Below are 15,383 nucleotides of genomic sequence, written 5' to 3'. Positions count from 1 at the left end.
TACAAGAAAGTGAGTGGGAGCTCTGTAGCATTTCTGATATTATATGTGGATGACATATTACTGATTGGAAATAATATAGAATTTCTGGACAACATAAAGGGATACTTGAATAAGAGTTTTTCAATGAAAGACCCCGGTGAAGCTGCTTACATATTAGGCATAAAGATCTATAGAGATAGATCAAGACGCTTAATTGGACTTTCACAAAGCACATACCTTGACAAGATTTTGAAGAAGTTCAAAATGGATCAAGCAAAGAAAGGGTTCTTGCCTGTGTTACAAGGTGTGAAGTTGAGTCAGACTCAATGCCCGACCACTGCAGAAGATAGAGAGAAAATGAAAGATGTTCCCTATGCTTCAGCCATAGGCTCTATCATGTATGCAATGCTGTGTACCAGACCTGATGTGTGCCTTGCTATAAGTCTGGCAGGGAGGTACCAAAGTAATCCAGGAGTGGATCACTAGACAGCGGTCAAGAACATCCTGAAATACCTAAAAAGGACTAAGGATATGTTTCTCGTATATGGAGGTGACAAAGAGCTCATCGTAAACGGTTACGTTGATGCAAGCTTTGACACTGATCCAGACGATTCTAAATCGCAAACCGGATATGTAATTACATTAAACAGTGGAGCTGTCAGTTGGTGCAGTTCTAAACAAAGCGTCGTGGCGGGATCTACATGTGAAGCGGAGTACATAGCTGCTTCGGAAGCAGCAAACGAAGGAGTCTGGATGAAGGAGTTCATATCCGATCTAGGTGTCATACCTAGTGCATCGGGTCCAATGAAAATCTTTTGTAACAATACTGGTGCAATTGCCTTGGCAAAGGAATCCAGATTTCACAAGAGAACCAAACACATCAAGAGACGCTTCAATTCCATCCGGGATCTAGTCCAGGTGGGAGACATAGAGATTTGCAAGATACATACGGAGCTGAATGTAGCAGACCCGTTGACTAAGCCTCTTCCACGGGCAAAACATGATCAGCACCAAAGCTCCATGGGTGTTAGAATCATTACTGTGTAATCTAGATTATTGACTCTAGTGCAAGTGGGAGACTGAAGGAAATATGCCCTAGAGGCAATAATAAAGTTATTATTTATTTCCTTATATCATGATAAAAGTTTATTATTCATGCTAGAATTGTATTAACCGGAAACATAATACATGTGTGAATACATAGACAAACAGAGTGTCACTAGTATGCCTCTACTTGACTAGCTCGTTAATCAAAGTTGGTTATGTTTCCTAACCATGGACAAAAGAGTTATCATTTGATTAAACGGGATCACATCATTAGTTGAATGATCTAATTGACATGACCCATTCCATTAGCTTAGCACCCGATCGTTTAGTATGTTGCTATTGCTTTCTACATGACTTATACATGTTCCTATGACTATGAGATTATGTAACTCCCGTGTGCCGGAGGAACACTTTGTGTGCTACCAAACGTCACAATGTAACTGGGTGATTATAAAGGTGCTCTACAGGTGTCTCCAAAGGTACATGTTGGGTTGACGTATTTCGAGATTAGGATTTGTCACTCCGATCGTCGGAGAGGTATCTCTGGGCCTTCTCGGTAATGCACATCACTTAAGCCTTGCAAGCAATGCAACTAATGAGTTAGTTGCGAGATGATGTATTACGGAACGAGTAAAGAGACTTGCCGGTAACGAGATTGAACTAGGTATTGGATACCGACGATCGAATCTCGGGCAAGTAACATACCGATGACAAAGGGAACAACGTATGTTGTTATGCGGTCTGACCGATAAAAATCTTCGTAGAATATGTAGGAGCCAATATGGGCATCCAGGTCCCGGTATTGGTTATTGACCGGAGACATGTCTCGGTCATGTCTACATTGTTCTCGAACCCGTAGGGTCCGCACGCTTGAGGTTTCGATGACAGTTATATTATGAGTTTATACGTTTTGATGTACCGAAGGTTGTTCGGAGTCCCGGATGTGATCACGGACATGACGAGGAGTCTCGAAATGGTCGAGACATAAAGATTGATATATTGGAAGCCTATGTTTGGATATCAGAAGTGTTCCGGGTGAAATCGGGATTTTATCAGAGTATCGGGAGGTTACCGGAACCCCCCGGGAGCTATATGGGCCTTAGTGGGCCTTAGTGGAAAAGAGAAGAGGCAGCCTGAGATGGGCCGCGCGCCCCTCCCCTCCCTTGGTCCAAATAGGACAAGGAGAGGGGGCCGGGCCCCCTTTCTCTTCCCCCCCCTCCGCGAATCCTATTCCAACTAGGATTGGGGGGGGGGGGATCCTACTCCTGGAGGGAGTAGGACTCCTCCTGGCGCGCCACCTCTAGGCCGGCCGCACCCCCCTTGAGCCTTTATATACGGAGGCAGGGGCACCCCAGAGAAACACAAGTTGATCCACGTGATCATATTCTTAGCCGTGTGCGGCGCCCCTGCCACCATAGTCCTCGATAATATTGTAGCGGTGCTTAGGCGAAGCCCTGCGATAGTAGTACATCAAGATCGTCACCACGCCGTCGTGCTGACGGAACTCTTCCCCAACACTTTGCTGGATCGGAGTCCGGGGATCGTCATCGAGCTGAACGTGTGCTAAAACTCGGAGGTGCCGTAGTTTCGGTGCTTGATCGGTCGGGACGTGAAGACGTACGACTACATCAACCAAACGCTTCCGTTGTCAATCTACAAGGGTACGTAGATCACATTCTCCCCTCTCGTTGCTATGCATCACCATGATCTTGCGTGTGCGTAGGAAATTTTTTGAACTTACTACGTTCTCCAACACTTAGTACTTGTCCTCTCATGTCCGTGTTCTTCGTCCTGAACTTAATCTCAAACAGTGATTTGCTTTTGTGGTGTTATGAACGCTTATAATATCATTACCATATTGAACTCGATGATATCTTTGCTATGAAAACCGTTGGTGATGATATATATGATGCAAGAGTTTTTATATTAATTAATATGATGATGATGATGATGATGATGAGTTATTATATCATTTATGATAGAAATTGCATATTAGTTTCAACTGGATGGATTCTAGCTAAGTGATCAAGTATATATATGCCATATCCATATTACTTCGATCACTTAAGTAGGTGATCAAGTATATATAATATGGATATGATATATACTTGATGACTTAGCTAGGATCCACACGCATCCAGTCAAACTAATCACCTAATGATTTAACAACTCATTATAATGTAAAACAATCACTAAATTAAATTGAAAACACATAATTAAAGTAAAAAAACCAAAACACACCAAAACATTTAGTACCGGTTGGTGTTACCAACTGGTACTAATGTCCTACGTGCCCACGGAGCTGGCTCGTGCCACGTGTTTGCCCTTTAGCACCGGTTCGTGCTGAACCGGTACTAAAGGGGGGGGGGCTTTAGTGCCCACCAATTAGTTCCGGTTATGGAACCGGCACTAAAGGCCCTTACGAACCGGTTTTAAAGCTCCGTTTTCTACTAGTGGCTGCACAGGCGCGAAGTCTATGTTGGGAATAATAGTAGAAAACAAAAAACAAAAATCAGCCCTACGAATCAAGAAAAGGGATCACTATAAAGATTCATACAATGTTAGGTCGAATCATTACCAACTTCGAGTTACAACAGAAGAGTTGGTGTAGATCGTTTTCGAAGCCACTCGAACCGTCCCATGAACAATCCCAAAAAGATCGAAAGCACAATCTCTCTACGGATTGCGCGCGTACGAAGTAGACGATCCGATGGCGCTTCACCGTCTAGAGCTTTGCGTCGCTAGAGAACTAGAGGAGGGAGAAGAGCCTTACGATATCTCTTTAATTATCTGGAGAATTAGAGAAAACTGAAGAGAACTAGAGGGGACACTTGGAACCGAAGGAGTTTGTGTGTTCCAGAGGACGCCCCCTCGTGTATATATAGGTGGAGGGGAGGGGTGGCCGACTTGGGGATGGAGCTCCCCACCCTCGGCGCGCCTACCAAGGAGGGGGAGTCCTCCTCCAACTCCCCTTCACCCCCTTTAGCTTGCTGGGCACCACCCCTTAATGGGTCTCTAGGCCCATGTGGTTGCCTTCCTAATAGTCTTTAGCCTATTGGGGAAGCCCATGACGCCTAGAATAATCCGCACCGGGGTGGGGGGGGGCTTGATAATTCCTGGAGCCCTCCTATATTATTATTAGGTTATCTCTCAAAACAATTTCTGTTATCTCCAGAAAATCCGATGATATTTTCTCAAACTCCTAACTCCAATAGAACTCAAAAGATCATAAACCCTTAAGCATGTGAGCCTGCAGGTTTGGTCAAATATAGACATGAACAAATACACCTTTCGTTCAATGATCCATAGCGGGACCGTGGACATCCGTGCCTGTGTGCGCTGGTAACCTCACCACTCAACAAACCAAATCACATTGTCTTGTGTATGTAACCAAACAACAACACTTTGCATCTGCATTGCACAAGTTTGCAACCAAACACTAGTGTTTGTGTTTTTGCTCAGCCAGACTTGAGGGGATGCAGACAATAAATCATGTGCAAAAACATGTTTTTTTTGCTTGTATTCACTTAGCCTGGTTTACTCAGACCACGACACAAAGGATGTGTTTGGTTCCTGTCACCAACCGGAATGTCATGGTTTGGACCTGCTCCTGGGCCTCGTTCTGGTGTTTAGTTCGTAACCGGGATGGAACCCACTCGTTCCCTACGACCGAATATTCGGCTGAGATCCGGAACCGAGAGATACCTCCAAATCGAAGGAATTACAAGAAACCGGTCGTTCTCTCCCTTTCCTCTCCCGTAACCCTATCGCCTCCCTCTCTGTGCGCCACCGCTCCCTCATCTCGCCCCTCTCTCTCAGGTGCGCCGCCGCTCCCTCGTCGCCCCTCCCTCTTCGGCGCGGCGCCACTCCGTCGTCGCCCCTCCCTCTCCGGTGCGCTGCCTGTCCCTCATCTCTCTTCCTCCCTTGAACTACACCACCTGTCGATCTGTGCCGCCGTCGACTCACTCATCTCTCTCTGTCGAGCAGCTGCGTGGCTGCTGGTGCAGCTGGGCTACAACGCCAATACAATAGTGGCTGGGATCTTCCTTGTTGAATATGCTCTGGCTATACAGATTTTAGTGTCTGTAGCTACGAGAGAGATGGAGAGGATATTGAGATGAGATTGTGGTTGCTTTTTGATTAAAGTTTGGTGTTCTATGCTGTTTAAACTAGTGCCATATCCTTTGCAAGGATTCGCTAGTTTCTCTGAAGTAAAATAGGCACACTTAAAATTGCTGTTGTCTGCTACTTCTACATCTTTGTAATAATCGGGGCAGACATTGTTTTTGAAAAGGATGTTGTTTTCCTTGAAAATATAAACAAAATGCTGCTGCAATTTTGTATTTTTGTTATTCCATTCTTCATTTCGTGCTTCCGAACCAAACACATGAACGGAGCCATTCCATTCTACTTTTTGCTCGTACCGAACATAGGAACGGAACCGATCCATTTCTCTGAAATGGAACCATTCCATTCCATGACAGTTGGTTCCTGAACCAAACACGCCCAAAGTGTTCAACATCCATGCAGGTAAACAAACGCCTTCTAGGGGAAAGAAACACCCCAATATCAATTGCTCGTGGAAAGCAGGGAAATACGCTTTCTAAATTGTCCTGGCAACAACATTGAGTTTACGCCTTCGACATAGTCTCGCCACGGGCCCACCGGCCAGAAATCCATCTGAAAATTCGCGGCAGCGAGCAACGCCGCGCGCAAAAGCAATCCATCCAAAACCCGTCCGGTCCCACCTGCCAGCCACCCACCGAGGCGCACTCCCTCCTCGCATCCGCGCACCCCCGCCTCCTCCTCAGAAAAGAAACACACCTCCCCGCCACGTCACCGATCCGCGACACCCCTCCTCCCCAGCTCCCCGCCACCCATCTCCCATCCGACGGCCCGCATCCCGCATCACGCGGATCGCGGCTGATCCCTGGCACCAACCTCACGGCTATAAATCCACCTCGCCCCGCACGGCACCACCATCAGCCACCGTAGCCACCACACAGACAAGTCAACCTCACCGAGGAGAAGAGAAGAAAAGAGAAGCGAGAAGATGTCGGGCCGTGGCAAGGGAGGCAAGGGGCTCGGCAAGGGCGGCGCCAAGCGCCACCGGAAGGTCCTCCGCGACAACATCCAGGGCATCACCAAGCCGGCGATCCGGAGGCTGGCGCGTCGGGGCGGCGTGAAGCGCATCTCGGGGCTCATCTACGAGGAGACCCGCGGCGTGCTCAAGATCTTCCTCGAGAACGTCATCCGCGACGCCGTCACCTACACCGAGCACGCCCGCCGCAAGACCGTCACCGCCATGGACGTCGTCTACGCCCTCAAGCGCCAGGGACGCACCCTCTACGGATTCGGAGGCTAGGCCGCCACCACCACCAGATTAGGAGCTAGCCCATGTGTAGGGTTCGTGGTCCTCGTTGTAATCGCAGTATCTCGCTGTTGTTCGCTGTGTTCTGTAGGATCGAATGGAATGGAATTGAAATTAAACTAGTTCGTCGTTGAAATCTGCTTCGTCTGTTAAATTCCCCATTCTCTGGCTCTCAAATTTTCTGTGCTCAAATCGGTTGTTGGTTTGCATGCAATTTGAACCATCCCTTCAATTTGTTTTTGTCTGGACTGTGAAATGCCCACTCCAAGCTTAACCCAATTCCAAATCGGGGGTGGATAGGTATCGATGTTCATTAATGTTCCAAGCCTCTGTTTCTGGAGCAGGTCGCGTTGCCGCTGATAACAGAGTAAAAGGCAGGTGGTCGTGCTGGAGCCTTGGAATGCGCTGGGATCGCCTGAATCTGCTTTGCCGCTCCCTCGAACAGTATCTTGGTACCCATCTGTTCTACCTGCCTCTGTTGTGTTCCCAATTTATCTCATGATCAATGCTGCTTCCATGACTTAACCACATGAAAATCTGCTATTCTCATGCATTAGAAGTTTCTTTTAACTGCAATTAGAAATCATGAGACTCAATTCTTTGGTCCAAAGTAGCTGGCCTGACCATTTGAATTTGAGTTGGGATGGAGCTCATTCTTTTTTTTTTGAAGCAGATGGAGCTCATTCTTTGGTCGAAAGTGGATTTTGACTACGTGATGCAACTCATTTAATTACAATAACCAGCGGCTAGGCAACGGCCATGCCCCAGCTCCAGATCAGATTTGTAGCTAGGGTTCATAGTGCGGCAGGCAGTCTCTTGCTGCTGTTTGCTCTGCTCTGTGCTTCATGTTAGGATGTGCAAGGAACTGGCCACTGCTTGTTTGCTGGAATGGATTGCATTGGGCTGTAGTGAATTTCAGTTGTTTACCTGGAATGCACATTCTTCATTCCGTTCCCCAATTTCTTGTTCCGCTGTTAGCTCTGGTCTTTGATTCATGTTACTGTGTTAGGATGCACGATGAACTGGCTACTGCTTGTTCGCTCAAATGGAGTGGATATGGTTGTAGTGAATGTCAGGCTCTGTTGAGCTACATCTGTGTATTCTTCCTTCCGTTCGCTAAACCAACCATGTTCCCGTCAGGATATGATTCAAACTGTCTTTGCATTTTGGTATCTTAGCAGTCGAATTCTCATGGCGACTAGTTGCAGAAGCAAAGTTCTGCTGACAATGCTTAATGGTTTTGTCGCATTTTGTCGCATTGTGCACCTCTTTGCTTTTACTGTCTTCTCAAAAGTTGTCATGACCAGTTTCTAGCATGTCTGTTCTGATGCGTAACTTTTCTCATTGCTCTACAAACTGTAGAGAGTGGTGTTCTGTATTCAAGTTTTTCTTTATGTAGTACGGAGTACTAAGACATGTCAATAGTAATATCCTCACCCAATGTTTTGGTAATATCATCTTTACGCTTTTATGTTTTCGTCTCAACATACATTTTCTGGGAGAAGCAAATGACCAGCACCCCAACTCCGCAAAAATACACACACCGGGCTGCCAGCTTCTGCATTGCAACTCCGCGGAGTTAGGCCGTTCGGCCCGACTCCCAAGCCTGGAGTTGGCGAAGCTGGCTGTTGGAGCACTGCCGAACAGGCCCTTGGAGCTTGCTTTTATCTTATATGGACTCCATTTTGGTGTCTTGGACTTCTCATACTGTTGCAGGCTTCTCAGCTGGCCAATGTTTTCTTTCCTTTCTGCAGTGATTTATTAATGATTTGCCAAACAAGGAACTAAGGTCATTTAAAAATAGAACCACTTTATCAGTCACTCCATTGATGTGGTTGAAAACTGTTATTCCTTCACAAATTAAGCAATGCAAACTTTGGCTTATATTGATCATAGCAGCAGCAAATTGTATGATGATTTGCTGTGTAATTCATTTGGTCTGCATGTGACATGTTCGTCATTTACATCACATATTGGGCTGGACCGCAGACTGTTTACCACTGATTCATTTAACAATAACTAACCCATCATTTCTTACTATTTTATTCCCACATTTTAGTATCATCATGGTCCATTTATTTACCCTTTTATATTGAGCCTCGCCTTAAGTGGTGATCATCTGTTTACTGTTAAATAACAATGCAGTTTCTCAATCTACGACATATGTCACAACATACATTTTGTATTGACTAGCGATATCTGTACATTTAAATTACACAAAATAAGTGTTTTTTCAAGTGAACAGCTGTTCCTTGTTTTAATATAATATAAGGTTCTTTTGCCATAATAAGATTGGGATGCTTGTTAAGATATGAGGTTTTATATACTCTGGTATTTTAATGTCAAGGGCTGGGCTATCCAAATGACAACATAGGTACGCTGTACTTAACCCAACATCATTTTATCCTGTCGGCAGAGGAACTAAACTAAACTAAAATGTTCTTAGCATTCCTTCGACTTCTTTTTATGCTTTGGACCGTTAGACAGGGTTTTCTAAATTTCACACACGATGTAAGTAAAGATACATCAAATGAAATTTACTTGTGATTTCAAGTATATAACATAGCAAATAACTGCCTAGTTCTCTCTTCTTTCACTGCCTCAGTTTTTGTGTGTGGGAAGGGAACAGTAGACGAAAACTCTACAAGAGTCCAAAGGACTCAAAAGGCAAAATAAAAGAACTCAAGGGAAGCAACTAGACCTCCCCTAACCACCTTGAAAGAGCAGAAAACATCCGAGGAGATGCTGCAATTAAAATTTATTGGTAAACTGTAGAGTTATTTCCTGTAGTTAAGCTAACAACAAACTTGCTAAAACATAGACTTGCTGAAATCGTCTATAGAGCACTGAAGGTATCTGCTCTTGTCTCTTCTTTTGCTTTGAATATACTACTAGTGAAAAATGTGCTGTTGTCTTCAGCAAAGGCCTGCATAATCAGCAGGTCCATATGGCTGGAACCATTCAGCCAGGAATCCTTTCTTTCTAGTGTTGCATCCGATGTCTTGGCACAACAAATCATTAAAGCAAATATCTATGGTGCTTATACAAGATTGGCCAAAATACTTTCCGTTGTAAAGATCCTTCTATGTTGCCTACTCTGCTACACTCTCTTCCATGCATCTTATGCTTGGAATAGTGTGATTTCTTACTACCTAACCTCATCATTATGCTTTGAATATACTAGTTCACTTTTCCCCTTATCTTTCCATGTTACAACTGTTAAGCGGTGGTGCAGTTCTCTAGGAAAAAAATTGTTCTCCCTAGGCTAGTATTTAACTATTTATTGTCCTCCAAACATGCCAAGCTGAAAAAATTGTCCAACCTGTACCTGTACAGAGGAACTGATGTACCTGATGATCCTGTCACTATATTTCTACACCAGTTTGTTGTGTAGATGTCCCTAAGCTTCTGGTCTCTTTTGAATCCTTTTGCTAGATTTATAATATCTCTCTTTATGCATTCATTTCCTTCCTCAAAGGATGATCCCATCACTGCAGAAGCTGAACCTCTTGGATATTTTAAGAATAATGGTACCCTCATCAACCCTGTCATAAAACCCTTTGGGCAGCATTGCAATCAAGCAAGAAGGCATAGCAAAGGAGAAACTGTAGTCAGGTACCATCCCCATGTTTTTGTAAATGAATCCTTTGCTTCAGGCAGGTTGCAGTTACTTCTGTGATTGCCCATCTCTGAAGCATAATGGATTCTGTGGATTCGTGAGCTTTCTATGCACAAGTTCTCTATACTGCTTTTGAAACTCTATTTGAGTTGGGAGTAATTATTTACCAAGGGAGAGAGTGCGCAAGCCAATATATAGCACAGAAATCCTTCACCGTGTTTATGAGCAAGTAGTTGCGAGATGCGGTTAAGGTAGAAGTAATTAAGATTAAGTCCCCATATGCTAGATTTATCAATAGCCAGTGCTCAGTTTTACATATCATCATGCACGGCTGACCTGCACCTGCATTGGGATCGAACTGTCAGGCACTTATTCCTTTGAACGGTTATTGCTAGTTAGTGAGGTCTTAGTTCTCTTGGACTCACCATTCATCTTGGCAACCTCTGCAGCAATATCAAATGCTGATTTTCCAGACCCAAGTATCGTCACACTCTTCCCTTTTAAAAGATGCAACCACATTATCCATGTAAGAGTAGTCCATAGAGTGCAATGTTTTCCCCCTGAACAAGTCAGATCCTTTATTTGCTGGAAATTCTTGGATTGGTGTCCCGTCCTACAATGCCTTCCGATGCACAGTATCAGAAAATCCACTTGGAAAACCTGCAACAGAATGTATGTCGTACAGAGTAATTCTGTAGATAAGGTGAACGCATTATATTGTTCAAGCAGACTTTCTTAGTTCAGATTTTTGTAGATCAGGACAGCGTATACCTTGACATTAACTGACCAATGCTCCCATCTCTCTTCCTCAGCTGCACCAAGGTATTCAACTCCCAGCGCCTGACTATTGAACTTGATACACCTGAGGAGGTCAAACTCGTGCACGTACGAGGTACGACCTGATGTATTCCATGACTTCCCGATGGCCTGGGTACGTCAGCGTCACACTTGCAGGCCATGCCAGGTCCACTCCAAGGTATGCGTCCACACACCGCCAATGGTGTCATCGGCCTTGAACACCACTGGCCTGAACCCCTTGTCTAGCGCGTGCTTGCAGGCAGCTAGGCTGCTCACACCGGCAGCAACGATGCCGACCCTCTTCCTGTCCTTTTTTGCTGCCCTTCTTCAGAGTTCTGTATAGGAAGGAGTTGAGGATGGAGAGGAAACCTTGGGTTCGATTCTCTGGATGGGTTGGATCTTTTTAAGATCTCAGGATCTTTTGGGTGGCTGGATGACACCAAACGAACCACCACTTGTTTGGTAGTATCTTTCGTTGCCTTCTTGGTTCATTCCTGTGATCCCATGTCTTGTTTTATTTTCTGTCAGTTATCTTTTTTTGTCTTCAGCGACACACTGGGAGTCACTGAATACTGGATGAGTTTGAAGATGCCTGCTAATTTATATACCCCTTTCGAATTTAAGTCGAAACTGGCATGTAGTGTTAACTTTGCAAAATTACCTCATGTTGCACTTTAAGGTGATATCCAGGTGGCATAAGGACTGCTCCAGTAAATCTAAAGAAAGTCACTTACAGGTTACAGCCATAAGTATGAGCACCTAATTTATTGACTCAATGGCATGCTGCCACATCAAACTGCTCACCCAGAGTGGAAGCTTTAAGTTGCCCATTGGTGATGGTTCAGTATGTATTGGTTGGTTTGGTTTCAGAGGTGAGCATCATCTTGCTGGATACCTAATCCTTTCAGGGCAGTCTTTTGGACCCTTGGTTGAAGGAGAGAATCCCTTGAAAGAGACAATTTATATGCCACATTAGAGTAGCTAAAGATCTGGGTTCGGAGTGGGCACCTTTTTTGTTTTTAGGAAGTTAATTCTGAATAGTGGTGGGAATCAATTGACAAGTCTGCCCAGTTTTTAATTTGACGGCATACACGGTTGATGTGTTGATGTGCACATAGTTCATGAGGAAATTTACATGAAGCATATCATCATCTTTTTTTGAAACTAATACCGATAATGGTTTGCCCGTTGGAAGCAGTCCTCGGAGGACCGGTAACAAGAGTATGATTTAACAGCTGACTTGCTGCACCAATATTTAGGAACAGGGCACCAGATCTAGGTTCAACCGAAGAGCTTATTCCATGACATTTAGTTTGTACAATAGTCAGCACAGAATCGCTGGAATGGCAATGTTTCTGTTTGATTTAAGCGCGGCGATGGCACGACAGATCTCATATGTCACTTCTTCAGACCGACATCCTTGTAATCTGATGGAAGATATGGCAACAGCCAATCTGCAAAGAACCCTTTCTTCCTCCTGGGTTCACACCCCATGTCCTGGCACAACTGGTCATTGTACCAGATGTGGAGAGCTCCAACGCAAGATCGACGGAAGTATTCACGAGAGTACCTCTTCATGTATTCATCCCATTCCTTTATATCCATCTCCATAGATTTTATGCTAGGCAACTGAAACACCCCGTCAAGGAAATGCGCCAACCATTTGGAGCGCATGTCGAATGTGTGCAGGTTTGCTATGCTCTCGGAGTAGCCGATGATCGCCAGCTGTGGGATCCTAGGATGCACGCATTGCCTGCTCAGTTCACAAAAACAACTGTGAGCTTCTGCATATATACAGAACAAGCATGTTTGAGAGAAGGGCAAGATAAACCTGTAGAGAGGAATAATACTGGATGGTGGGCCAGTCACAATGTCTCTGAACAAGGATGATGCCAACATCTCCTTTAGCTTTTGGTCTCCCTTGTATCCGGTGGCGAATATGACCACGTCGCTCTTTATCGGCGCGGAATCACCTTCGACAATCACACCTTGTTTGCAGAAGCTGAAGCTCTTTGCTTTCTTGAGAACAATGCTTCCTTGATCAACCATGTCATAGAACTTGTCTGGCAATATTGCAACCAAGCAAGAGCTGATGGCCTGGAAGAAACTGTGGTCTGGCACCATGCCGTGCTTATCCATGGGCACCGCCCATCTGTAGTAGCTCTCGACGAACTTCGAGAACAACCATCTCTGATCAGGTAGGTGTATATTCGGGTTAAATACATGCATGAACACATATCGATGATCTGTATTTACTTGGGAGAGTGGTGTGGTATAAGTAGGCACTACTAGTGGCCAGTGGCCCTTACCAAGGGTGATAAGAAGGTAGCAAGAATGCTAAGGAGCAGCCCCTCTCCTGGCTTGTGTACTAGGAGCTCCGAGAAGCGGTTGAGGTAGAAGAATGCAATGGGAACGCCCCAAGCGTAGTAGTCGGGTATGATCCACCTCTTCGTTCGACATATTATTGTGCATGGATACTTGGCTCCTGAGTGCAACAACAATGAACCAGATTAAGATATATCTGATCTCAGTGCTCTGAACCCTTCTTCCTTTTGATCACTCTGCAGCGAAGAGTTGCAGGAAAGCTAGAGATCTCACCGTTTGTGTTTGCGCACTCTGCAGCGATGTCGATAGCGGACTTCTGGTAGCCGACGACGGTGACGAGCTTGCCCCTGATGAGCTCGGTGGCCTTTTCGGTGCCCATGTCGGAGTAGTCCATGGAGTGGATCACCGTGCCGTCGAACTTCTCCGGCCCTTTGTCGGGAGGGAATGTGGGTATATTCGGGATGCCGCTGAATCTCCCGGCGCACAGGATCACAAAATCCGCAACATATGTCTGGAAACGGATAGTTGTTGCCAATGTTTAGCATGAAGTGAAGTGTTAGCTCATGTGAGGCGGTGCTGATAAATAAAGAGAGAAGTGCATATGACACCCCCAACTCTAGCCCTAGTCTAATATACACCCCCCAATTTAATACCGTCTAATATACACCCCCAATTCTCAAAACTGGCCATAATTCAACCCTCCCTTCCCTGTTGACCGGTTTTGACCCAGTTTAACCGGTTTTGACTGAGTGAACAGTAAAAATAAAATTTTAAAAACCATAAATATTTTTTTTGAAAAATTTCAAAAATGTTCCAAGTTTTTTTCACCGTGTGAACAGTAAAATTAAAAAAAAATCACCTTTTCAGCATGTTTGGACACCTGAGTAAATTCGAGATGTCCGTAAATTGGATTTTTTTTTCAAAATTTCAGCTTGGTGAACAGTGTACATATGCTGATGATGTCCGTAAATTCGAGATGTCTATATATGCTGATGATGCTGGTTGCAATATACACAGCGAGTATGGTCTGTTCAAGTGTTGACGCAGACATGTTTGCTCACTGTTAGCTATTGTTGTCAGCTACAGTACTTTGATTTCTTTAAGTATCAGCAACATTTTGTTTTTTGGAGAACGTTGAGAATGAGCAACACGGATGACACCGTACGACAGAAAATATCTGGTGATGGGCTCATGGATGACACTGTACTGGAGTGGAAGAGGAGCCACACAAATTTCGCTGTCGTACAGTATGAGGTTCCCACTGTACGTACTAGTGCTCTTACCTCGACGTCGCCGGCACCCTGCTGCTGCACGGTGAGCCGCCACTGGCCGCGGCCATCCCCGAACGCCGACCCATCGCCGGCCCACCGGTCCCACGCCCGGACCTCGTCCTCGCCGACGCCGGCGTACTCCATGCCTGTCACGCGGCATCCGAACCGGACGCGGTCCAGCACGCCGAACCGCTCCGCGTAGGAGCGCAGGTACGCCGCGGCCTGGGCGTGGTCCGGGAACACCTCGGCGACCTCCGGCGGCCAGGGGAAGTCGGAGAACTCGTAGAGCGTGCGCGGCGTCTGCAGGCGCGTGGACGCCAGCGCGCGCGCCCACACGCCGCCGATGGCGCCCGAGGACTCGAATACGACCGGCCGGAGGCCGCGCTCCAGCGCGTGCTTGCACGCCGCCAGGCCGCTCGCGCCGGCGCCGACGATGGCCACCCGCTTCTGCGCCTTCTCCATGATGGGATGGCTGGCTAGCCCGTGTGATATGGTATGGCGTTTGCCTGTGAGGAGTGGGGACTGATGAGTGTGATGTAGAGCGTGGGTGGGTTCAGCTGGATTTGGACTTTGCAGGTCACATGCTTTGGGCGTGTATGCATGCCACTCGAGTGAGCTAATGCTTAGGTGTGACGCGGCATCACGCAAATGGGTGTGGTTGGCTTTTCTACAACTGTCAGTTTAGCATTTGCTCTGAGTGGTGAGATGTGCAAGAAACTACTGGAGAGTGCTAGGTAGGAGTAGTGGTCAAAGCAGGTCTTCCTTTCGTTTTGCGCTACTAATTTTCGTGCAGATTCCGGAAAAAAGGTCTTCGATTCTACTACCTTAGCTCATCATATCTCCTCGTCAAGAAGATGCAGGAGAAATATGCAAAAGATGATAGCCATGGTCGCCGATCAGGAAAAATATGCATCGTCCATAGGAAAAAAGCCTCGATCGACACGTGGTGAATCAAGCTTCCTTTTTCTTTGTG

General features: G+C 45.8%; 2 protein-coding genes and 1 pseudogene across 2 annotated transcripts; 1 reads left to right on the top strand and 2 right to left on the bottom strand.

Annotated features, from left to right (window-relative positions):
* The first annotated feature begins 6,002 nt into the window (after positions 1-6,002).
* LOC123104718 (histone H4) lies at positions 6,003-6,533 on the top strand. The gene has a single exon (XM_044526590.1). The coding sequence runs from the start codon at positions 6,080-6,082 to the stop codon at positions 6,389-6,391; it is 312 nt and encodes a 103-aa protein (XP_044382525.1). The 5' UTR covers positions 6,003-6,079; the 3' UTR covers positions 6,392-6,533.
* A 2,531-nt stretch (positions 6,534-9,064) lies between these two features.
* On the bottom strand, positions 9,065-11,141 carry LOC123104719 (probable flavin-containing monooxygenase 1; annotated as a pseudogene).
* An 803-nt stretch (positions 11,142-11,944) lies between these two features.
* LOC123104717 (probable flavin-containing monooxygenase 1) lies at positions 11,945-15,006 on the bottom strand. The gene is made up of 5 exons (XM_044526589.1): positions 14,423-15,006; positions 13,413-13,650; positions 13,124-13,299; positions 12,646-13,004; positions 11,945-12,567 (listed from the first exon to the last, which is right to left on the bottom strand). Exons 1-5 carry the CDS (start codon positions 14,870-14,872, stop codon positions 12,213-12,215), a joined length of 1,578 nt encoding a protein of 525 aa, XP_044382524.1. The 5' UTR covers positions 14,873-15,006; the 3' UTR covers positions 11,945-12,212.
* Between the last annotated feature and the right edge of the window lie 377 nt (positions 15,007-15,383).

The sequence above is a fragment of the Triticum aestivum genome, chromosome 5A (genome assembly GCF_018294505.1).
Source record: "Triticum aestivum cultivar Chinese Spring chromosome 5A, IWGSC CS RefSeq v2.1, whole genome shotgun sequence".
In the NCBI taxonomy this organism is placed as follows: Eukaryota; Viridiplantae; Streptophyta; class Magnoliopsida; order Poales; family Poaceae; genus Triticum; species Triticum aestivum.
The sequence above is the reverse complement of the archived record's forward strand: the minus strand, read 5'-3'. Positions and strand labels throughout refer to the sequence as shown.